The 26,064-nt window shown below is 46.9% G+C and overlaps 1 protein-coding gene across 1 annotated transcript in view; it reads left to right on the forward strand.

Annotated features, from left to right (window-relative positions):
* Nucleotides 1–3,813, forward strand: part of LY86 (lymphocyte antigen 86) — a 64,469-nt gene extending 60,656 nt beyond the window's left edge. The window contains exon 5 of the mRNA XM_059686052.1: nucleotides 271–3,813. Within this exon, the coding sequence (XP_059542035.1) occupies nucleotides 271–354 (84 nt within the window). The 3' untranslated portion in view covers nucleotides 355–3,813. The remainder of the gene's footprint in view (nucleotides 1–270) is intronic.
* The last annotated feature ends 22,251 nt before the right edge of the window (nucleotides 3,814–26,064 follow it).

The raw sequence follows: 26,064 nt of genomic DNA on the forward strand, positions 1-26,064 counted from the left end.
CTGCCCTCCCAGCTCTGCCCCGCACTCCCACCACCCCTTCCTGTGTAATGTCAGCATGTGACACACCTCATACACAGCTAGTGATCACATGTGCTGTCTGCGTGTCCAGCGAGCCATAGGCTTCACAGGGCGAGGTTCGGCTTGTCTGCTTCTACTTTATCCCCAGGGCCCAGAGCAGTGCCTCACATGGAAGGTGCTTGATGGCTCTTTATTGGGTGGTCGATTACTCGATGGCTCACACACCTCATGCTCTCCTTGTGTCCCTTGCAGGGAGAACACCAGGTTTTGCTGAAACTGTATAATGAAAACCATTCCATGGTGGCCTGTGCCAATGCGACCATCATTTGCTCCTGAGCAGCTCAATAGCACAGCAGCCTTGTCATGTGGAAATTCCAGGCATCTCCAACTGAACCTACCATGTAAGCAGAACCTCTGAGAGAAGGCTTGCTGAAGGTGCGGGCGCTGACTTAGCCCAGCACCGTGGGCCCCAGACCCCACATGTGGAATGAAGCGCCCGCAATCACCTGCTTCTAAGGAGCCTCCTGGTGGTCACTAAGCTGCCCTGAGGGCCCATCCTTCTGTAAGTGGGCACCTCACACCAGACGCCCCGCTGCAGCTCCCTAGGAGCACTTCCTCAGGTACCAGAATAAAGAAAGCTGGCCGACAGCCGGTCATGGTTCTTCACAGAATCTGAGTACAGTCCTGTAGTTATGTCATTTCCTGCAGACGCAGCGCCGGGGCCTGGTGCAGCATGGGTGGTTCTAAGACAGTGGTTCTCAACCTTCCTAGTTCCGCGACCCTTTAATACAGTTCCTCATGTTGTGGTGACCCCCAATTTCATTGTTACAAATTGAACATAATTAAGGCATAGTGATTAATCACAAAAACAATATGTAATTATATATGTGTTTTCCGATGGTCGTAGGTGACCCCTGTGAAAGGGTCATTCGACCCCCAAAGGGGTCGCAACCTACAGGTTGAGAACCGCTGTTCTAAGAGATTCCGGAGGATGGTGGCCCTGCTAAAGCTAGTGCACTGGGGAAACATGCCTACCCTTCTACTGGGAAAGCCGCGCCCTGGACCTCAAGGGCAGAGAAGCTGATGAAACCTCATAAAGAGTGACATCAAAGTCTTATTTGATGGATAGCTGCAGAGCTATGTACCAGGCCCTGCGCTCAGCCTGGTACTCCAGGGAGCAAAGCAGGCACTGTCCCTGCCTTCCTGGTGCGTGCGGTCCCCTACAATATTACAAAGCCACATGTTGGCCAGTGGACACATTTATTCACACACAGAAGCACCTCAGTGCCCTCTGTTATGAGCCGGTGGCTGGCCTGCTGTCAAAGCCATTTTGGCAGCCCCATCTTCTCCTGTCCTGGCATCTGCAGAACCAATTGGTGGGCCCCACAACCCCTTTGCCATCCTGAGTCTTCCCCAACCCCCCTTCCTATGTCCCTGGGCCCAATGCCTGTCTGACCTGTTGTCCTGCAAAGGGGCTGGAGATAGGTGACTGGGTTGACTTTATCATTTGCAGATTTTTTTCTATCCATGACAGTGCCACTATATTAGAGATTAAAGAGGAAAACATGCCATCATTTTAAAAAGTTCATTGCTGTCAATTACTGTCTGCATATAATTAAGCTACCTAGAATAGCAATCCATAAATACCTGGTGAATCCAAACTTTAAAACCAGAATCTGAGGCTCTTTGAGATTATAGAGAGACAAAATTACAGTGTGGCCTGCCTGTGCCCCTAAGTGCTCAGGAGGAAAGACCAGCTGTGGCCGTGCCAGGCTCAGGAGACAACTTCTGACCACACACAGGGTGATACTGCTAAGCACACAAAAAGCAAGCTGAGTTTCTGACCCTTACGGTTCCCTCTAGCAAGACTCTCCCCTGCACCCTCTTCAGTAAGCATCCCTATTCTAGCAAAGGCCTGGGGTAGATTCTGGGTACCCACATGTGCCAGCTGCTGGTCAGCTGTCAGCCTTCCAACGATGGGCCGAGGAATAGGGACAGCTCACTTCTTATAGTTCTACAGCTCAGCTGTTGCCTTTCCTATGCTTTGCCCTCTTCTTAAAAATTCAACAGTGTGTGTGTGTGTGTGTGTGTGTGTGTGTGTGATTGAGAGTTTCAGATGCTATAGGTGTGGGTTAAACAAGGATTTTCATATGCGGAGCTAACCTTGGCCATGACTGCATGCACAGCAGTTGCACTAAGGGTGTTGTGATCTGAGAGAAAAGGAAAGTGTTTCTCTGGCCCAAAATATGTCTGTCCTTAGTGTCCTGCCCTGGGCCTTAAATTTCACTTTGAGTTTCACTCTTGCAAACTGAGAAAATTACCCACTGTCTACAAGTCTCCTGTTAAAATACAAAGTCCTGGTGGGAGAAACGCCCAAAATCATGATCACTCTTTAACCCTCTGGCAGAACAGAGTGACTGGGATGAAGTTGGGAGCTGCCCTCCAGAAGCAGGAGGCATTGAGGAGCTGGCAGCTCCAGGCAAGCTCTCTTAGGTGAACCGTCTATGTGTGCACCTGGGGGTAAGGGCGAGTGTGCACCATCTATGTGTGCACCTAAGGGTGAGGGCGAGTGTGCATGAACAGAGAACTTACTTTACTTTTCATTTTCTCATAAACAAAGTTTGCTATTGTTTCAAAAACATCATCAAGAATTCTAAAGTTTCTCCTCAATAAACTTCCCTAAAAACGGTGAGTTGGTTCAAGATTATGCTATGCCCCCAGAACCAAAGGACGCTGCAGAAACCAGCCAGCCCGTCACCATGGTGCCACAGACCTCCTTTATATTTTAAGGGAAATTGTAACTCTCTGTGTTTACTTTTTTTTTAAGGAAATGCGGGTGCCCAAGGGAAGCTTCGCCAGGCTAGTGTTCAGCAGAATGCTGAAGATTCCTTTGGGACAGTGTGATCACATCTTTCAACCTGTTTGGTCTCTGAGAAAAAACCCCTTTCAAACTGGCTTGCACACATGGGGACCTCTGGGCCCCTGTGACTGCCCAGCTGCAGGGTTCTGGCTCAGCCGTGGTTTGCTGCAGCAGTTCACACTGTCCTCAGCATTTCACCCCCATTTCTCTATAATTCCTTCGCCTCTCACCTCCCTAAATATTGGTTTCACCCTCAAACAGTCTTTCCTATAACTGCAAATAATTTCACATGTCCAAAGTACAAAAAAAAATGAGAGACAACTTTATCCAAAATGCTGTCATTCATTCTGAGTGCAAGGTCTCGGGTCACATGACTAATCCTGGCCAGTCACTTTGGCCTGGCACTGATTGGCTTAGCCTAAGTCACATGGCCCACCCCCAGAGCTGGACTGATGTTAGTCCCTCTGGAACCCATTTCGCTAAGTGGAAACTGGGGGGAAAGGGGAGTGAAAGAGGTAAAGAAAAAAGAGGGGAGGGATACTAGAGTCCAGAACACAACTAGAATTAGGCTAGTTTCTGGTCTAACTTCCCTAGCTATTAACTCAGCAAGTGACTTAAATTCTCTGAGCCTCAGCTTCTTCGTCTGTAAGTGTGGACAATAATAATACCTACCTTATAGGAATACGGTGAAAATCAAATGAGAAAATGCATGCAAAGTGCTTGGAACAATGCCTGCATGTAACATGAAGTGAGTGACTGTTATAAGCTGGTGCCTAATCTCTTAAAGCTGCTATAATAAAAATACCATAAGCCAGTGACTTTATTTAAATAACAGAAATTTATTTCTCACAGTTCTGGAGACTGGGGAGTCCCAGGTCAAGGCGCAGGCCGATTTGGTGCCTGGGGAGGGCCTGCTCCCCGGTGCATAGGCAGCTGTTTTCTCACTGGGTCTTCAGCTGGTGGGAGGGGGGAGGGAGCTCAGGGCTGGGGTGGGGGGTGGGGTGCCCTTCTAGAAGGGCACTAATTCCCTAATCACCTACAAAGGCTCACTTCTGAATACCATCACCCTGGGAGTTAGGCTTTCTGCAAGTTGACCGGTGGGTCCCTAAGGGCCGGTGTTCCCCCGTAGAGCCGAAGCCTCTCCTAACTCCCCTCTCCTAGTTACGGGGCTGCTCCAGCCACAGCCCACAGTCCTCGCCCAGGCCTGGATGGTGCCTCGGCGCCTTGATTTCTTCTAAATGGAGCTGGTTTTATTAGACCTGGGGTGGAGTCTTATTTGCTGAGCTGTGTGCGTTGGCCATTAATTTGGAAAAGAATTTAAGGGAAACATTTGAATATAAATTTCCCCCCAAACAGAAGATAACTGGGCCAAAAGAGCCTAGGAAAGAAAATGTGTGTCATTTTTAATTAAACTTGTTTTAAAAAGAAAAGAAAAAAGATATATGTCCAAGATGTGAAGAACTAAATGTGACATCTGCAACTTTAACAATTACGTCTGCCTCCAAAAGAAATAAAAATAAATAAATAACCCAAACTAGCTAGTGAGAGAACGGGAAGGGCCATGTCCTGATTTCAGGGGACTCGTTCGGGAGAGGGAGCTCATGGAGCCAGCAGGGAAACTTCAGGCTTGCACCAGCTGCACGGCTCCCAGTCAGCAAACATGCTCCTGCCTAATTCCCGACCCTTTTATCTGGCCGAGGTGGCTCCAGAGGAGTGGGAAAGAGCTACTCACTTCTAGTCAGTAAATAACTTCAGTTGTTCCTTCTGGGACAGAAGCCTTCAGCTGCCTTCACATGGACCAGCCTGAATTTTTTTCTCTCCTCTAAACCAGCTTTTCTTTAACATGTATGACAAGACGGAATCCTCTCCTTCAGCCTCCTGGTCTCCTTGTTGCTGAGGAAAAGAATGTATGTATCAATGTTACTTTAGCTGAAAACAATGAGTTCTTCCCCAAGCTGATATTTTTATGGATTCCCTGAAACCCAGCTAACAACAGAGGAAAACACATCCATGCACGTGAACTGTGTCACTGTATCGTGGCTTCCACCCTCGTCCCCCCCTTCCCCCTGCTCTTCCACTCAGAGGTGGTGGGGGCACATTTGAGAAGGGGCCAGAGAATATTATTGAAATGATCAAAGGGATACAGCAAGGTTTCCACATAAAGGTGGACTAAAAAGGTTAAGATGTGTGAGTTGTAGAAAGACAACATCTGAGAAGGCAGAACAGCAGCAATAACAGCAACAATTCGTTAAAAGCTACCAATGATTTGAGCATTTGCTATGTGCTGGGCACGTGTGAGGTATTTCACCTGCATTCAATACTTAATCTCAATAACAGCTCTGAAAATTAGGAATTAAAACCAGCACAACTGTGGAAGGAAATCAATCCTGTTGGCAAAGCCCACGTGTCATCTCTTCTGGATATTTGGGTGGAAGTGATGATGGTGGCATCACCTTGTGGGTGAGCTCCTGGGGGCAGAGGGAGAGGAGGAAGGAGGACCTGGTGCCTTGTGTCCCCACCCAGCCACTCAGATGCGAGACAGAGTCACGAGGAGAGAGAAGCTGCAGCCAGAAGTCAGGCCAGGAGCTGACTTCACAACGGTTTCTGAGAAACTCGAGGACACCAGTGGCATTTGGGGGGGGCCTCCATGGCCATGTGGTACAGGATCAAGAGGGCTTAGCACAGCTTGGCCTGTTCCATGAACCTAGGGCAGGAGGGGAGGGAGCACAAAGAGGGGAGAGAGAACCAGGCCTGGGCATGAGCCATGCTTCCCCCACCCCTCCCCACCCCACCCCACCCCCGCCCCAAACAGCAGTAGCAGCAATGGTCTGCCTCCAAGTGGCCTTAAGAACTTGGACACCAGCCCCGGGAGGAGGGTGCTAACGAATGAAATAGGAAAGCACTGCTCTTGAGCTGACTTGAGTGTCCAGAAATAACCAGCAGGGAATGTGAGAAGAGTGTGAGGGACTCTGTAATAGGCAAGTGAAGTGGTAAGTCAGTGATATCTATTACGTTATCATTGTTCCAGTGTCTTCCTAGGAAGCCACAGGTCGACACATAAGAAATTCCAGTTTTGCTGCTGAGCAGGGCTTCCCTGCCCGATGACACCTTAATGCAAAGCGAAGGGGAACTGGTCCTCTGGGCAGGCCTGGGCCCAGGCCCGGCACGTTGCTTGGTAAGTGAGTGCATGTGGATTTCAGTCCCGCATCTCCCCTTGTGCAGTCCACAGCCTATACGGCCTTACCCAGGGCCTAGCTCAAGCTTTGGAATCTTGTCCCTCCATATGGACCGTGTTGAAGAAAGAGCCAACTAAGGGGACTATTCTGCCTCAGGAAGACCTTGGCCTCTGCCTGGTGATCGATGTGCCCTGATCTCATTATCACCCTCCTCTGCCCCAAGCCCCACGCGCCATTACCAACCCACCAAACTCCACGGGGAGGCACCCTCGCTAAAGTTACTCTGGAGTCAAAACTGCTAAGTGAACCAATCACATAGGCTTGTCTCTAACCTTGCTTGTCCCAGGTCATTTTGCACATCAGCTTGGAACTGAGTTTGTTCCATTATAACAACAAAGTCATTAGCAACCTGGCTCCATGACAGCCTTGCTCTTGTCAGAAACACTACTCCATCATGTGTGGAATACCTCTCCCTCTAAGAAGCCGTCCATCTCTGATGCCCAGGCTGGGTTAAGGGCGGCCCTTGGGGGCTCCCCTGGCACCCTCCCCTGGCCTTGACTGAAGCATCATGACACTGCCACGTTCAATTGCAATCGCGTGTGTACCTTTTGTCTGCCCTACTGGGACATAAGCATCTTGAGAGAAGAACAAGGCCTTGTTCTCCTTTGAATAAATCTCCAGCACCTGATTTAAGATTTTTGTTGAAGTACTGGTCTAAGGAGGGGAGAAAAACATTGACTGTGTACTGTATTCATTTGCTAGGCCTGGTGTAACAAAAAAGTAGCACAGATGAGTGGCTTAGAACAATGGAAATTTATTGTCTCGCCGTTCTGGAGGCCAGAAGTCCAAAATCAGGGTAGCGATGGTCCATGCTCCCTCTGAAGGTGCCAGGGAAGGGAAGAGTTATTCTGTGCCGCTCCCGCTCCTGGTGCCCCCAGACATCCCTCGGCTATGGATGCATCATTCCCATCCTCTACCTTCACGTGGCCTCTCGCTGCCGCCTTCACATCATCTTCCCTCGGTGCAGGTCTGCATATGTCCACACAGTTCCCCTTTCATAGGGACATCAGTCATATTGAATTAGGGGCCACTTCAATGACCTAATTTTAATTTGATTACCTCTTCAAAGACCCTATTTCCAAATAAGATCACATTCTTAGGTTCTGGGAGTTAGGACTCAACACATCTTTTGGGGGAGAGATATAATTCAATCCATATCATGTACCTACAATGTAGCCAATATTTTCTCGTGGATTATTTTAGTTAATCCTCATAGCAATCCAGTGAAGTAAGTAGGCCAATTCCCATTGTTCATAACATTCTAGAACTGAGACTTAATGAGAGAGCACAGGGCAGTAAGTAGTGGAGCCAAGTTCAGTACCTATGAGAATGTGACTTCGGCACTAGGTGTCAGAACGTCATGGTGGGAAGGAGCATGGACTTGGAGTTCAGGTGGGTCTCCGCTGAGTCCTGGTCCTGCCACCTCTCGGCTCTGTGACCTCCATCCCCTCGTCTGTTAAATAGCGACAATAACAGAACCTATGTCTTCATGTCATTTGGAGATACAATGCAAGTAAAACAATTACCATATATTATCTATTACAAAGATTTGACAATAATTAGTTAATATCATATGATACAACTCTAACCACATCTTCCTAAGAAGCAGCCCCAGGAACAGTACCAGAACTGAGACATCAGGCATACGTTTCCAGCTCATCTCTGTAGAGGATGAAACTTCCCTTGCAAAGTCCACGCATCCTTGTATGAGTGAAGGAACCATCTGCTTCCTCTCAGCACTCACCTCCTCCAGCTCAGATGTAACATTCCAAGCAAAACAGGGACGTCTGGGAGCAACGGCCCTGTCCAGGCATCCACCCCTCTGCCGTATCCCATTGCCACTCGCTCTCTGTCTCTGTCCCTTCTTCATCTTTGTCCCTAGTGTCACTATTTCACAAAGAAAGGTAACAATGGAGCTACTTTAATGCAAACACAAATCACAGAAATCCTTTAGAGGTCCTTTCAGTCCAAGGATACGTGAGGCCAGAAAAGAGTTGACTATTAGCTCTTAAAATTTTCCAACAAAACAAAACCCAGGCTTTGCTGGAAGTATCTTTCAGTAGCTAACAATCCAACAGTCCTAAAGTTCACATTTCACCCAGTCCTTTCCCCCTCCTTTCCTTTGTGCTGAAATAAATTCATACAATGTTTTGCAAAAAAGAATTTAGTGAATACTTTGCAAAAAACTTAGATTTTTGGAAGGGTGTGTCAAGTATTAAACATTCATGGTCCCATTTTCTTTTCCTTGCCCACTAAGGAAATAGTTTCAGAATTAACTCCTTTTGATTTTTAAAAAAATGTTTGTGGTTTCAACTTGAGAATATGGTTCCATTGAAAAACTGACAAGCATTGAGTCTCAGCTCCATCACTTCCTAGCTACGTGACCTTGGGCAAGCTGCTTAATTCTTCTGTGCCTCAGGTTCCTTATCTGTAAAATGGGATAACAGTTTCTGCTTCACAGATTGTTGTGTGAAATATGTAACACGTTGGGCTTGGTGGCACTTGATACATATTTCCTCTCCCCTTCCTCCTTTGAGTCATTTTTAGCTACATACAAGTATCCAAACAACTGTGTGATATTGATGTAGAACATTGGAATTCTGAATGCAGTCAAAAAGAAAACGTGGGCTCTCAATTCCCTGATGCAAGTTGCATCTGAAAAAACACGAAGTTGATTTTGGGATGACGACACAGTCTGGAGATGGACAGTGGAGATGGTTCCACAAAGTAATGCACTTAGTGCCACTGGAAGCTTCAAAATGGTTTAAAAAGTAACTTTTATGTTACATATAGTTGACCAACTAATTTTTAAAAAGAAAAAGGAATTAATTCTGAAACTATTTTTCTTAGTGGGCAAGGAAAAGAAAACGGAACCGTGAATGTTTGACACACCCTTCCAATAATCTAAGTTTTTTGCAAAGCATTGTATAAATCTATTCAGAAGTCTTTGATCTTAAAATTTTGGCAGATATTGACACTAAAATAAAACCGTATTCAAAGACATTGTTTAAATTGTTCTCAAAAATCTTTGTTCTTTGTGAGGGTAGCAGTCACTTTAACTGAGGCTGGGAACAGATTCAAACTCTCTTCATGGGACAGGAAAATACCTCTTATCAGAGAAATGCAGACAGCGAAGCTCTGGGCCTGCTTGAGATTCATAACACTGAGAAGGTTCCCTCCACCCACCCCTCTCACCCTCTTCCCCTTTTTCTGAAGAAAAGAAGGAAACTGGAGGCTCAGATGCATGGCAAGCAAACAAATTTGTTCAAATACCCCAGAAAGAGTGAAAGCAAAAGAGAATGCTTCACTGAGAATCGGTGACCTAGAACGCCTCAGCTCTGCATTTCGCCGGAAATGGTGTTTTTAGTCCTTAGTGCTTATGATGGGATTGCTTTTAGGGGCAACCTACTAGGCACTTTTTCATAAATTAGGTAATTTAAAAGTCACTGCTACTCTGGGAGGTAATACTACCCCCACTTAAAAGTTTTTGTTTTTTTTTAAAAAAATTGGGTTCAAAGAGGTTAAATGAATGACCCATTTACTGTGACTGAAACCAGTATCAGCAATTTAAGTAGAGCCATTCTTAGCAGAACCACGTTTTGATAAAGTCTGGAGGCGAGAAGTTTGCGTGAGCAGCGCGTCAGCCCGCACTGGGGCTGTTGTCCAAGCTCCTGAAGCTACTAAAAGTCCCAGCCTCACTGCCGTCCTGCTTTGGGGCCACTTGGCTCCCCAACCCGGCCTAGCCTGGCCTGTCTCCCCCTGGTGCTGACATGCCTGCAAACCTGTCTCGTGTTTCAGTGCGTGATGGTCATGCCCCACCCGGAGGCCCTGCGCTGGAGGCCGGGGCTCTGTGAACAGGCGGCATGGTGAATGCTTTCAGGTCAAGGCCCCAATCACACCTGCGAAGTCCCCTTACCATGTAAGGTAGCAGGTTCTGGGGATTCACCCGGGGACATCTTTGGGGCCCTGTTCTTTCTTCCTCACTCAACAGGACTGGGGGACACAGACCGGGCTCTCAAAGGAGAAGCTGATTTAGTGAGACCATTTTCACATTTTTTAAAAAATAAAATGTATCCCGTATTAAATTAAAATATTCCAACCCAGCCCTGGCCCACGTGGCTCAGTTGGTTGGGTGTCATCCCTTGCACTGAAAAGGTTGCTGGTTAGATTCACAGTCAGGGCACCTGCCCAGGTTGTGGGCTCATTCCCAGTGGGGGGATTGTGATATTTTGCTTTTGCATTGATGTTTCTCTCTCTCTCTCCCTCTCCCCTCCTCTGTCTCTAAAAAATAATTTTAAAAAAAATTCTAACCCACGGCCACCAAGTAACAAAGTATCTGATAATCTTGAATCATTCATAGTTAGTTATAGAGAGATAATAGGTTTGTCTGAGTAGCCAGAGTTAGTGTAAAAGTACTTGTGCATGGTATGGCATTTCCCGAAAACAATTAAACACAGAACTACCACATGTCCCAGCAGCTCCCTTTCTGGGTACATACCCAAAAGAACTGAGAACAGGGACTTGAGCAGATATTTGCACACCCGTGTTTATAGCAGCATTGTTTACGATAACCGAAGGTGAAAACAACCAAGTACCCATCTGGGGGTGAATGGATGAACAAAATGTGGCATACACATACAATGGAAAGTTACACAGCCTTAAAAAGGTAGGAAATTCTACATGCTGCAAATGGATGAACCTTGAGGACTTATGACCAGTGAAATAAGTCATACGAAAAGGACTTAATTTAATTCTACAGGGTATCCCAAAAAATGTATACACATTTTAACAGCTGATAGCTCAATTTTGAAAATGAAATGTATTTTAGTAAACACTGCCTTTATAATTATTCCAATTGTGTGTATACATTTTTGCTCACCCTATATTTATATAACGTGTACCTAGATAAGTCAAATTCATAGAGACAGAGTGTAGAATGGTGGGTGCCAGGGTCTGGGGAGGGGAAATGGGAGAAGGTGCTTAATGGGGACAGAGTTTCAGTTTGAGATGATGAAAAAGTTCTGGAGATGGAAGGTGGTGATGGCTACACAACAATATGAAGGTACCCAATGCCGCTGAACAAGAGCTTAAAATGGTAAATGTATGTTATGCATATTTTACCACAATAAGAAAGGTCTTTGTGGATTTTTTTAAAATTTCAATCACTGGTTAGAAAATGAAACAGAAATACTACGGAAGCTCTTAGTCAATCTCTAGTGTGTTGTTATCAGCTCTTCTATTGATCTAAATGGCCAGACCCGGAGGAGACAGCAAAAAGGCCAGGAGCCTATCCCCAACATGCCATCTTCTGCCTTGGAGTCTAAGCCAGGTTTTCTTTACTCTTTTCCTTGTCACTTCCCTCTCCCTACACACACATCCCTCTGCCCCAGCCTCCTGTTTCCATCAGCTTTTAGGAGTTCTGTGGCTGCTCAGCTGCACCCAGGCACCGGTAGCTTCTCTGCTTCCAGCCCGGTCCTGGAGGCTCCTGGCAGCTCACAGTGACTCTCCTGCCATTTGCTCTTACAGAGACCCACGTTGCTCCAGATCCCAAGGTGTAGACCAAGCATGTCAAACTTGCAGCCCGCAACGAATATATCTGTGGCCCAGCCAATGTAACAGTATGTTAGAAACGTTTTAATAAAAGTTTTGTAACTTAATTTTTACCATATCCTGTTATACATAATTAATAATAACGAACTACAGCTTTCACTAATGACTGATTACTATAATCGTGTTGGATCCATTTCCCTTAAGCGCCTTATGTGCAGGTGCACAGTTTCTTGCCACTAATACTAGCAGTGAATATTTTAGCAGCCAATTGCTATGTCATTAGTCTTGGACTGACTTGTTTGGTGTGCGCAACAGGAAATATTTCGCTTTCAGAGAACAAGAAAAATAGGTTTATTTGCATTACGCTTATTAATTTGTGTTCTTTAGTGTCTGGTAAGTTAATGTTCAAGAAAAAAATATTAATTTTTATTAAAATGTTCTATTATTTTATGTTAATGATGACTCATTAATTTCAGCCCTTTGTATTCAGCATGTCTATTGAAATAATCCTACACTTGTATGAAAATTGAAGCTTTTGTTTTTTTGCGGCCCACATAAACTTACACTTTGTTTATTTGGCCCGTGTGAGCCTTTGAGTTTGACAGGCTTGGTGTAGACCATGAATCCAGACCACTGGCACACACTTTTCATCTTGTGTTTGTATCTCTGGAAAATTCAATATCGCGTAAACATTTCCAACTTTCAGTCAGTGCCTCTATTTATTCTCTGAAGCAGCTCTGCAGCCAACATGGAGATTTGAATCCATGTCAAAGAGGAAGTGTGAGCTTGCCAGAGCCACGTGGGCCCCAGGAACTCCCCAGCCCTCAAAGCCCTTCCACACTCACAGGCCTGCAGGTCGGGGCTGAGAGGAGGCGGGACACCCAGGCGGGGATGGAGTTCAGCTCCACAGCTCCCAGAGGCCACCGCTGTGGGGAAGGCCACGTTCCGAGGTGGAAATAGCAGACCCTTAGCGAGAATTTGTAAGTCCGTCAATAGAGATAAAGGCAGTAAAGTGCTCAACGCAACATGACAGAGCAAATGCTCGATAATGGAAGCTGTCATCATTTGTTATAATCACAAGTGACTTGGGACATATTGAAATCCAATCGAGAATGTGCGCTGGGCTTAGCACTTCACTCAGAATGAATATGCCCTAACTAAACATTTCATGACCTCGGGTCTTCTTCATGGAGTTTAGGAAAAGAGAGCTGAGTCAGGTGTGAGCCTCTGACGGTTGGCTACTCCCTCGTTTATTCTGCGGGCGCTAAGCAACCTTCTCACTGTGACTTGGTTTCTCACATAGACCCTTTGTGCAACAGCAGAGACTGGCTCAGTCCTAGAGTCCTTATAAAACAGGGTGGGGTCGCCAGGGGAAGCTGCCTAACTCTGAGTGAGTTCTCCCCTCTTCGAGGTCAGTGTCCTGGACTAAATTACCTCAGATTTTCTTTTACCCTAACACCTTGTATCTTCAAGCATCCCAGTCCACTGCAGTTACAGGTACCTTTTCACAGCAACTAAATGAACTCAGTATTCTTTTTTAAAAAATATATTTTTATTGATTTCAAAGAGGAAGGGAGAGGGAGAGAGAGATAGAAACATCAATGATGAGAGAGACTCACTGATTGGCTGCCTCCTGCACGCCCCATGCTGGGAATGGAGCCTGCAACCCGGGCATGTGCCCTGACTGGGAACTGAACCATGACCTCCTAGTAGTTCATAAGTCGACGCTCAACCACTGAGCCACGCCGGCTGGGCGAACTCAGTATTCTTTATCGGTTCTCCTCTCCCGAGTTGAAGATGAGCCACTTCCTCTGATCCTGGTTATTTCAGGGAGAAATAATAAAAATTAGTTTCTGGATTTACCAGCCTGAGGGCAAAACCCCACCTCATGGAGAGGCACCCAGGTTCATCATTGTGTCCTCAACTTCCTCACGTGCAGTGCCTCCAGCCTCTTTTCCATCTGCAAAGTATAGACGAAGTGCTGAGGAAGGCTCAGCTTTTAAAAGATTCATGATTATACATATGAATAAGCACCGATTGTGCTATTTGTTTATTTTCCAAGTGTCATTGGTGGCAAATTTACACTGCCAGTCGGAGAGGAAAGAAAACCTTTTTTCTTAGTTTGGGTTTGTACCTGACCTGGTTTCCTCCTGCGCCCACCTGTCAGGTGGCAGAGGAGAGACCATTGATGTAGAGGCTGATTTTCAACCTTAGATGCAGTAACTTATGCAGCCCCTTGGGTATTCATTCTTGGTGGCTTATGTCTCAGTCTCCTGTTTCCAAGCCTCCCCTTCCAAGATGGATCTGATGTCTGAGGGAGGAGGGCTCCTTTGACCTCACGGTGCAGGGTAAGGAGTTGGGGGATCCACGATCTGTCCTCAGCCATGCTCTCCTCGGCCAATCTGGCACTACAGTGGAGTTGGCCTGCCCTTGTCTGTTAGATCTGCCAGTCTGCTGACGACATTGTGCCTCATGAACCTGGGACCCATTCTCTCCTAGTGCAGTGGTGGGCAAACTCATTAGTCAACAGAGCCAAATATCAACAGTACAACGATTGAAATTTCTTTTGAGAGCCAAATTTTTTAAACGTAAACTGTATAGATAGGTACATTGCTATTAACTTAATTAGGGTACTCCTAAGGCTTAGGAAGAGCCACACTCAAGGGGCCAAAGAGCCGTATGTAGCTCACGAGCCGCAGTTTGCCGACCACGGTTAGTGAGTTCTCCCACTGGTTCAGCCTTCCTCAGCTCTCACTGCTGCCTCTGAGTTTTCTGTCAGGCTCTGGGTGGGCCCCTCACCTTACCACAATGGGCTCCAAGTCTGACTCAGTGGCTTTCAACTCAGCATTTTGCCATATGAGAAACTAGGTAAGGTTGAGAGTGTTAACCAGACCCAGTCCCTGTCCAACCATGTCACCTGCCATGCTGGATCACCCATGCTGGCACATGTGCCCCCATAGCACTTTCCTCCCGTCTGTCAAATGGTGCAGAGGGAAAGCACTCCCATTTCTCCTTGGTCCATCTGTCCCCAGAGGTGTGCAAGTTAAACAACAGGCTCTCCAGGGATTTTATGTATTTACAAACATTCCCACCAGATCCAGTTTCTAGCTGCCAACTATGTAACAATCAGCCTATAAATTCCTGAAATTTCAATAATCAGCCCTCAAGAGTTGGTAAATTACAAGCCAGCTTCAGCACACGTGGACACTCTGACACTCAACCCTCTCCAGCATAAAGAGGGAAAATTGCAACAAACTTCCAACCAGCTACCTCTCCCGCCTCTTTCTCACTATTTTTCCCCTCATCATCTCCCAGTTTAAGATGGGATGGATCTTCCCTCTTTCCTCTACCCAGAGCAGTAGGCCACAGAGCCAAGACAGGCCCTTCTCTGTGCTATGGAAAGACCTCTAACATCTGAGCCCCCAGGCTTGGTCCTTAAAGATGCTAAATAGGAGCTGAAAGTATCAGAAAATGCTCTCCTTACCAACGCTTATTGTCAGGCTGTAAAAATCAGCTTTGAATGTCAGAGCTGAGCATTCCATTATTCATACTGGGTCATCTCTATTGCTCCGTCTTCAAGCTCACTGACTCTTTCCTCTATCATCTCCATCGAGACCATTCAGTTTTTAAAAAGTTGGTTACCATATTTTTCATTCTAAAATTCCCATTTGTTTCTCTCTTCTACTTAGTATTTTTTATATTTGCTGAGACTTTCTATTTCCCACTGACTTGGAGAGGAGTTCCCTTTACTTCTTGGAACATTCTTATAATTGCTGCCTTCAAGTCTTTGTCAGATGATCCCAACATCCACGATGTCTTGGTTTTGGCCTCTGTTGGTTCCTTCTCCTGCCAGTTAAACTGCTCCTGGTTCTTTGTATACTAACTAATGCTGGGTTATTTCCCGGATATTTTGGATATTATGTTCTAAGACACTGTGTTTTCTTTGTTCCGTTAATTCTCACCTGAGGATTTTTTTTTTTAGAGAGTGCAAATGTAAACTCTCTGCCGACTTAGAGGCCCTTCAGATGCTGGCCCTCTTCCCCAGTGCACTTGCTGTTATTTACCGTTCAGAGTCCTCACATAGCAGCCCACGCATTCTGTCCCGGTTTTATAGCTGACCCAGTAGGAGAGGGAGGGTGGAGTGTGTTTAATTCATGTTATCCAGAACCAGACCCCCCACAGTGTAATCAAAGCGATCTTTCCAAAGCACAAAACTGGCTTGTCACCCCTCTGTTTAAAACTCTTTAAAGCCCACCCTACCCCGCACTTTGTCCCCTCATAGTCTGGCCTCCCTTCCTTTCTCCAGCTTCCAGCCATCCCCACCTTTCACTTCGCTCTGAAGCAACACTGAGCCTCTTGCAGCTCCTGGAGCCATAACGCTCTCCTGACCCCTGGGCCTTTGCACATGCTGCTCCCTTACCCTAAATGTGTGTCTCCCTCTTTCCTGGCTACTTTCCCACACATCTTAGTTGAGATGTTGCTTTCTCTGGGCCACTGCTCTTTATCCACAGAATGGACTCACTTCTCTGCAATGAGCTCCCACTGCCTCCTAGCACAGCATGTTATCACTCTGCGTTGTAGCTATCTGTCTGCCTGTCCTCCACCGTCTGCCCCACAAGACTGTGAGCACCTTGAAGGCAGGCAGGCAGTGTTTTCTCCAGCTGCTAACAGGGGGTGCGGGATGTAGTAACTTCCAATCATCATCTGCAGAATTGAATTATGTCAGCACCAACAGCGGCCCTGGGAAGCGGATTCCTAACCTTAAGTCTCTGCCCCCTTGGTCGAGGGTAATACCTTGCCATTCGGTTCTCTGTCAACAATATGCTCCACCCTGGTCCCTGGTTTGCACCTCTCCAGACTGACGCTGTCATCTGGACCCCAGATAGTCAGCCTGTCTTTAGACTCCCGTGACTGAGTGCTGCTTCCTCAGGTGCCCACCCCTTGACCTCAGTCAATATCTGTGGAACTAAATTGCATCAGTATCCACAGTGTCCCCAGAAGTAGATTTCCTCCCCTGAGCCTCTGCCTTCATTGTCCACACCCCTGACAACCACAAGATACTGTTCACATGGACCTCAAGCTCCTGTTTCACTTTACCACTCACCCCGTCTATGTGCCCTGGACCAAGCTGTGTCATATGAGGTCAGCCACATATGAAATTTAAAATTATCTAGTAGCCACTTTTAAAAAGAAGAAAAAAACAGGTAAAATTAATTTTAATAGTATAATTTATTTAACACAATATATAAAACATTTTATCATTTCAACATGTAATCAATATTTTTAAAAATTATCAGGGAAATATTTTACATTCTTGCTTCCCTACGAAGTCTTCAAAATCTAGTCTGTATTTTACACTTACAGCGTGTCTCAGTTTGGACAAGCCTCATGTCGAGTGCTCAACGGCCACATGTGACCAGTGGACACCATCCTGATGGCACAGGACTGGAGATGGGGTATTAATATTGACAGGAGTAGCTGATGCTTACCAGGCATCCACCACATGCCCAGCACTCTTCTGAGCCTCTATGACTCTTCGTGCATTATTAAACTTAATCCTCACCGCAAGCCCATAAACGAGGGGCTGTTTTAACTCTCGGTTACAAATGAGTCTCACAGATTAAGCACTTGCCCAGAATAACCCATGCAGTTCAGTGGCAAAGCCAAGCCCAGGCAAGGCTGGTGTGTTTCCAGGCTCAGGTGTTGGCCCACCCTCCATCTGCCTCCCAACCTATGGGACACTTTGTAAATCTGAAACTTGCTAACCCTCTGATGCCACACATTGATAACGCACATGAGGACAAAAAATGGTGCAACAAGTTTTGATGAGTAAATTCATGGTTTGAAAGTCACCAGAGAGGATTTCATATCCTTCTGGAAAATACCCTCCCCTGGGCCATGGCCAAAGAATGGTTCTGGGTTGAATCAAAGACAAGTCTGACAAAGGGTAGCATTTTTATGGTCTCAATCTTTGAAAGCTTCAGAAAGAATTAGTTTAGAGCAAGTTAGTTTTCAACAGATTTGACAGCAATTCAAATCAATCTGGTTTCCTTCTTAGTCTCTTCCTTCAACAAACTCTGTTAGCCTCTGAGGCCCACGTTCTTAGCCTGGCACACAGTAGGGGGGTTTTAGCTGCTTTCTCACGTGCTGTTTTCAAAGACTTCTCCATGATGGACGTGAGTGATTCCCTTCTCTTGCTCTTGCCAAGGGGGGCACCATCCTCGCAATAGGAAGGTGAGATCTATCTGCCACCACCGTCACTCACCATCCTATATAATAAAAGCCTAATATGCTAAGTGTCTGGTCATCTAGTTGGCCATTCAACCAATCAAAGCATAATATGCTAATGATATGCTAAGGCCACTTAACTGCTCACTATGATGTGCACTGACCACCAGGGGGAAGACAGTCAACCAGTTAACCAGTTGCTATGACATGCACTGACCACAAGAGGGCATATGCTCCAACGGGTAGGTTAGCTTGCTGCTGGGGTCCGGCAGATCAGGACTGAGTAAGACAAGCTGGACACGCCCTGGAGCCCTCCCACGGTCCCTCCCTGGCTGGACAGACTCCCACATCCCTCCCCAGCCCCGGTGGAGTCCCTTGGCCTGGCCTGTGCCCTCTCAGAATCCGGGACCCCTTGGGGAATGTCAGAGAGCCAATTTCAAACCAATCCCTCAGGCCAGGTTGAGGGACCTCACTGGTGCATGAATTTGTGCACCGGGCCTCTAGTCCTATATAATAAAAGGCTAACACGCAAATCGACCGAACGGCAGAACAACCGGTCGCTATGATTCGCACTGACTACCAGGAGGCAGATGCTCAAAGCAGAAGCTTCCCCCTGGTGGTCAGTGCACTCCCACAAGGGAAGCACCACTCGGCCAGAAGCCCTGAGCTGGGCTCATGGCTGGCAAGCACAGCGGCGGTGGAGGGAGCCTCTCCTGCCTCCGTGGCAGTTGGACATCCCCCGAGGGCTCCCAGACTGCAAGAGGGTGCAGGCTGGGCTGAGGGAACCCCCGCCCCCCCCCCCTCCGAGTGCATGAATTTCGTGCACTGGGCCTCTAGTATGGAATAAAGGTGACTCAGTAATAGTCCCAGGTAATTAAACTTTTCTCTGTACCATGATTTATCTTCTGGGAAATATCTACTCCTTTAACCTTCAGACTTTACACAGAAAATGTAAGTTTTTAAAAAATTAGAATTAAGTTCTGTTTAAGTTCTTTTAAAGGGCACTTCCCGAAAGTTGTATACAGTATACAGTATACAGTATATGGCTTGCACATATGCCACATTGACCAGAACTCAATCACAGTGCCATCCAAGCTTCAAGGGAGGATGGGAAACGTAGTCTTTGTTCTGAGTGTCTTTGGCAGCAATGAGAATGCGCCGCTCAGATCTCTGAGTGAGGAAGTGTAACTGTGAAATCCACCACCACATCTGCATTGAGATCATGCTTCCTGCAGGCTCCTTCCAGCCAGCCACAGGCAGAGCGCATCGGGAAGACTGAAGCGGCTTTGTTTCTAGGAGTCCGTGAGCCGTCATTGATGGGCAACATTTACCGGAGAACTGCATTAATTATCTGTTGCTATGTAGCAAATTACACCAGAATGCAGTGGGTAAACAACACAGTTTGGGTTGTTTCACAGTTTCTGTGGGGCGGGAATTCAGGTGCAGTTTATCTGGATCCTCTGCTTCAAGAACGCTCATAAGGCTAACGTTCAAGCGTCAGCCAGGGCCGTGTTTCATCTGAGGCCTGCCAGGGAAGGATCTGCTTTCCAGCTCACCTGGTGGTTGGCATCAGGATTCAGCATCTTGTGGGCTGTTGACTAAGGGCCTCGCTCTTTCCTGGCTGTTGGCTGGAGGCTGCCCTCAGTCCCTTGTTACATGGGACCTTCCCATGGCAGTCAACTTCACCAAAATTAGCAAGAGAGTCCAGTAAGCTGGAAGTCTCAGTCCTTTATAACAACATCATGGAAGTGACATCCCATCACTTTTGCCATTTTTTATTCATTCGAAGCTAGTCACTAGGTCTTCCCACCCTCAAAGGGAAGGGATTACACAAGGGCATGGGTACCAGGAGGCAGAGGTCACAGGGGTTATCTCTGAAATCTGCCTGTCACAGGGATTGCTGAGAGCTTTGCAGAACTTTCCTTAGAACCACACAGGAGTTTAAGATCCTTCCTTCCTTCCTTCCTTCCTTCCTTCCTTCCTTCCTTCCTTCCTTCCTTCCTTCTCTCCTGCACTTGTGGTCAGACCTGCACCGGGGCCTGGTGGCCCTGCCAGTCCTCCTTAGCTTCCTCCCATCTTCGCTAACAGATGGTCCCCCTAATAAGATCCTTGCATGTTTAATTCCTTCTTAGCATCTGTTTCTCATAATACCCAGAGTAACACAGTGGCCGTGGGCCAGCTGAGAATCTGCTGAGGAGAAGGGGACTAAGGATTCTGAGCAGTTTCTGCCCATATCCTTAATACAGTTTGGAAACCGCCCGCCTGTGATCTCAGCACATTTGATATTAAAAGTAAAATGCAACCTCCCCCCCAAAATGTAACTTAAATAACTGAAAAAACTTAGCTTTACCTCTGTCAGTATATGTGCGCTAGAGGCCCGGTGCACAAAATTTGTGCACGGGAGGAGTATCCCTCAGCCCGACCTGCACCCTCTCCCAATCCAGGACCCCACAGGTAGGGTCCTTAGGCCTGGCTGGCGATCAGGGCCTATCAGGGCTTTCCTTTCCCCAGCTGCCGGAAGCTGGCCCTGCCCCTACTGCTGCCACTGCTTGCCATCTGTGTGGCACTGCTCCCCCTCCCCCACCACTGGTTGCCTCCCTCTGTGGATGACAGGTGTGGGGTGCAATCGCTTGGCTGGCCTGGGCCTCCCTCTGCAAGGCCATTGCTGGCCGGCCTGCACACATGCCACAGCATCTCTGGGTGGTGGCCTGGACCTCCCTCTGTGGGCGATCGATTGTGGGGTCCTCAGATCAATCACCTCGCAGAGGGAGGTCCCACCCACCCACCACAGTGCCGCCAGCCAGGTGGCCTGGGCCTCCCTCTGTGGCTGCTGGCTGGGTGGCCTGGGCCTCCCTCTGTGGGGTGATCAATCACGCGGCTCCTCCAAAGAGAGAGGCCCTGCCCACGCGGCTGAGGCTCCGCAATCACGGAGCCCCCTTCCACCATCAATTGCCCCACCGGCCAGTGGCCTGGGTCTCCCTCTGTGGGGCAATTGTGGGGCGATGGTGGGGCCCCCCTGAGCAATCACATTGCACCTGCCTTGGCTGGCCTGGCACCAGTGTGTGTCATAATGTGGCCATCCAGAAGGGCATCCAGACAGTTGTTCTGCTGTTCAGTCGTTTGGTCAATTTGCATATTATGCTTTTATTATTATAGATTGAAAGTGTGTTATAGCCCTAGCTTATTTTCTTAGTGATTAGAGTGTGGGCTGGCAGACTGAAGTGTCTTGGGTTGGATTCGGGTCAAGGACATGTACCTTGGCTACAGATTCCCTAGCCTAGGTCAAGGTGCATGTGGGAGGCAATTAATCAATGTGTCTCTCTCACACCAATGTTTCTCTTTCTCTCCCCCTCTTGCCTCCCTTCCACTCTTTCTCAAAAAAAGAAAAAATTCAATGGAAAAAATATTCTCAGGTGAGGCTAAATAAAGTGTGCTACAATAAACCTTTTTATAACTTAGAATTTAAATTTCTAGAGATTAATACCCTAAGAATAAAACCAATATGAAATGATGATGAGGACTAATATTAAATCTAATATTTTATTGCATAATTTAAAGGCATGCTTTAGACCAAATAATTTTTATGTTGTAATTCTACTGAAGTCCTTAATTTTACACTCATTTTCCAAAATGATTGGTAAAATTCCCTAAAATTGCTAAGATGGCAACTTTAGAGAATGGGAAGAAGATTTAAGAAACTCATACAAGGGCTGAACACTTACTTTGGACAAAGGCAAGTCAGAAGGTATAATAAATTGCTCAGATGAATTCTTTTCCTCATTGTCTCAAATGAGAATAGTCCCTGTTTTTATTAATCATCCTTATCTCTGATTTACATTGTTCTAATATAAAAATACCAATAAATACTCTATCTAAATACTTTCTCGCTCTTTTTTTTTTCTTCTTTGTACCACACTGAGCTTGTAAATAGAGAGAAAATAGGGTATGTGATCTTAAGGTTTCCCAGGAAGCCCATGCTATGTAGTAAACAGAATCAGCCAGGAGGTGGCAGTAGTGACCAATGAGAAATCCTGATGCTCTGCCTCTATCAGCTTTCACTGCCCTGTGGATGCTTCCTGGATCTAATCTGATGCTTATGAAAGCTATTTCCTTCTTACAAAAACACCAGGCCCAAACAGAAACTAACCTCATCCTGCCGATAAAGAATGTTTGTGCCTCACACGTTGTCAAACTATCCCAGCTATAGCTAGATCTTCAATAAACAGTTCCCAGAAGCAAGATGAGCTGCGCGTTTTAGGCAGCGGGAGCGGGCACACTGGCCTGCAGGGAAGCCCAGCACTGTCAGGTGGGCCCTCAGGATGGTGGGAGGCTGCGAGACTGGTCTCGGCTCAGGAAGGCTTAGCACGCTGAAGGATTCTGCAGGACATAACTGTTCTGGGTCACTCAGACCAAGTGGTTTCCCATCAGCAGCACCCAAGTGTCTTCCTCATGCAACACAGGTCTGATAGTGTCGCCTGCGAGGGGTTTAACTGAAATGGTATCATTGCTATCTTTGCAAGGGACCCTGGAGGATTTGGGAAGCCACGTTAGGAGTTGAGACTTGTGCCCGTGGTCAGTGGATGTCATTCGAAGGCTTTGAGCAGGGGATAAGGTGGCAATGGAAAGAAGACAGTAGGAAGGGCACAAGTTAAGTGGGTTTTTCTAGCCTTAGATGTGTTCAGCATCCAGACATTTTTATTCTATTTCTAATACAGTAAAACCTCGATATAATGGACTAATTTGGCCGAGGGGGTGTCTGTTAAAGATGAAAGTCCATTATGTAATAAAGTAGGTTTTCTATGTGCGCACATTGAAAAATTGACAAATTGGTTAATTTACCTGTTTATTTATGCAGACATGTTTGTGTAATTAAAATCGAGAGTGTATGAGAAGTTTAATTTCACAGAAAAGTTTTCTACATGTATGACTGTAATTTTGCATTTATACTGAATAGGTCTAGTAAACGCGTGCACTCACCAGTCACCAGAGTCAACGTGCACACGGCTGGGCCGAGGTTTAGCGCACGTGGGAACGTTGGCCTGTGTGCATCCAAACTGCTGCAGAAGGTCACGCCACCCGACAACAGAACCAGTCACCACATAGGATGCGGTGTGGTCATGAGCTAATCATTCCCCGAGCATTGTCTATGAGCGCTGACTCTTGGATTTAAATATGTAGACGACAGTTGTATATATGTAATATGTATTTATGCAGGCGAAATTACTAAAGTTTTTCCAACATGTAGCCTATTCACTAAAATTTGTTTAAAATAAGTGAATTAATAACAAAAAACAACAACCTGTTAATTTAATTATAAGCTAATCTTGGTTAAAACCATTTTAAAATTGATGGCGTCTTAATCGTCACATGACATATGGACCGGGAATTTTGTCTGTTGAATCCGAAGTTCGTTAAATCGAGGTCCACAAACTGGAGGGTTTACTGGGACATGCTTGGACGAGCCCGAGGGAAATCCTGGCCATGTGCTCCGGGTTTCCTTTCTCTACCGCGTCTTTGGAGGGGAAGCAGTCCCCATTTCCATATCGTCCCCAGGAAAACAAATGAGAGAATACTCTGGCCGGAGCTCAGAAGGACCTGGCCTGGGGGGTTGGGAAAGCAGCGTAACTCTCCCACGGGTTTCCTTGGGCGCCACGTGGGAAATAGCACGTGCTGCGGGGATTGGTGTGAGGCTAAAGGAGTCACGCGCATGAGTCCTTAGGACAAAGCAGAGCTATATCAGCGCTCAATAAACAGCAGTTATCACAGAGGGAGACCTGACCTGAAAATGGTCACAAAATCGTTCAGCCAGCCCCGGGGCTGGTCATACCCGCCAATCTATAAAGACCCGCGCGTGCGCACACGCAGAGTCCCTCTCCCCACCAAACACACCCACTGGGTCTGCCTGGGCACGCCTTCGCTTCAGCCAAGATGCCCTTGAGATTCACCCTTTCCATCCATGATCTGCTTCCAGAGAGCCCACCCAAGGTCCTGCCCCTCAGATGCTACCCCCTGGTGTGACCCTGACTCTGTCCCCCCACCCAGGGCTTACCTCAACGGGCTTCTGCTTTCACTGTGGCCAGAGAAAAGTCACCTGCCGACTCGATAAGAGGAACTAGAAATGTTTGCTTATATGGCATCAGGGACCTGGGGGCACAGCCAAGGCTATGACACAGGTTTGAATTACAGGGAAGGGAAGGTGTCCTGCCAAGGTCAGAAAGAAGGTGGGCACTCGCAGAGGCCACACAATGAAAAGCACCGGCTTGTCAATGCCAATTTCACACCTATTCACCCCTGAGCAGGAGCCTGCACTGGCCCAGCTGTCTTTTGAGGAGTGGGTGTGGCACTTACCATTGCTTCAGGGCCTGGTGCTGGCTGTCTGGCTGATGGCCCCTGAGAGCTTGCACTCTTGGAGTTTAGCATTTGCCCGGATCTATTGCCAAACAAGGCAAGCACACAATGGGTCACACTTCCGTGTGGGAATTGCAAAGCTCTACAAAGCGGGTCCTACAGGAGGAGGGGGTTAGCTGCCAGGCCCAAAGTCCTCTGATGTAACTCGATTTGTTTAACAAAATCTGCACAGGCCCCAGCTTACAGCCAACGGACAACTGCAAGTGTGGGTTTGAAGTTGGTTTGAAATGTGTTTTCCCATCAGAACAATGAGGTTTGGGGCGGTGCACTTGCAGGACTCCCTAAAAGCCAATCGGCCCACGCAAGGCCTTGTGCAGAGACCAGGGAACCAGGGCAAGCTGACAAGTCTGAGGGACCAAACTACGTTCAGAGTGGCAGAAGCAGTGATGCGGGGGCCAGGGGACAGAGAGCACATGGCGGAAGATGCACAGATGCTGGGGGAGATCTTGAGGATTTTGGAAGCCACTTTCAGACTTTGGACCTTACCCTGAGGGCAATTGGGGCTCCATGGAAAGGTTTTAAGCAGAGGAGCCACTTCTCCCTCTTGAGGTATTGGGACACTGGGAGCAAACTCTGGCCCCCAACCTGGATCCCCAGAGGCTCCAGGCCAGCAGGGAGGAGAGGGCCCGTGGAAGGAAGAGCCCGGGTTCCCCGCCATGGTGGGCAGAGGGGGGACCCTGAGGACCTTGGCTTCAGTGTTGGGGAGGGAGAGGAGCTGCTTGTTCGAAAGGCCCACAGGACACCAGATCCCAGATGGGGAGCTGGGTGGAGGAGGGAGCAGTGTTTAACGCAGGTGCACACCAACTGGGGATTCTGCATCCTGCTTTCTTGGAAAGACAGCTTCCTGCCAGCCTAGAAGCTGCTCTCAGCCAGACATAATGGCTGCATGGCCCTGTAAAGAATGGTGCAAAGAGGAAACAAAGGTCTGTTTTATGAGACATTTGTTATCTCTAAATGTGTGACAAAACCAAAGTCCATTGGCCTTTGAGCTAGACTAATATATTGATTTCTCTTTATGCCCAGATATGAACTTCATGAAACTTGAGGTGGGTGGGAAGTAATTTAAAGTTGAAATATTTTTTATGATATTAGTGTTTTTCTAAAAGCACCAATGGTAAAGTTAAAGGTTCTATTTAAACACATTAATAAATAAACCCATGGGACATGACCAAGGGAACTCAAGGACACTCATGTCCCTAGTGGCGAGTTCATCAATGCAGGAGCAAAGAGGCAAGGCTTTGAAGTGAAGTGCTTTTGTCAAAGCTACATTCACTCTGCACAACTGAGCTGTTGTTCTCTGGATGGCACAATTTATGATGCAAGCATTTTGCTCTTATTTCATTATTATTATTATTTTGCTTTAGACAAATGCCAGGATTAACAAAAACTTACCAAAAAATATACCCAGAAATGTAGCCTTACAATATTGGAACTTCTCCACCCAAGAGCAAGAGTTGCGTAGCTCAATTTAAAACCATTGGCAGGCTTCCATGAGATTTTGAAAATAGCTTAATGGCAAGATGGCTCACATGCTTCTCCAGGAATACATTAGAAACAGATTGATGATATTGAAACATAAAACATGAATCCTACTGCATTTCATGGAATCTAAAACTTCACTATGTCAGACACATTGCTATTTCATGAAACACTAAATAAGTGTCACAATGCTTTCTTAGCACTTAGAATTTTTATCTTAAATGTATTAAAAGAGTTCTTTTAGACCTATTTGGACACAGAATTTTAAACCATATGTCACTCACT

This window comes from Myotis daubentonii, chromosome 3 (genome assembly GCF_963259705.1).
Source record: "Myotis daubentonii chromosome 3, mMyoDau2.1, whole genome shotgun sequence".
Classification (NCBI taxonomy): Eukaryota; Metazoa; Chordata; class Mammalia; order Chiroptera; family Vespertilionidae; genus Myotis; species Myotis daubentonii.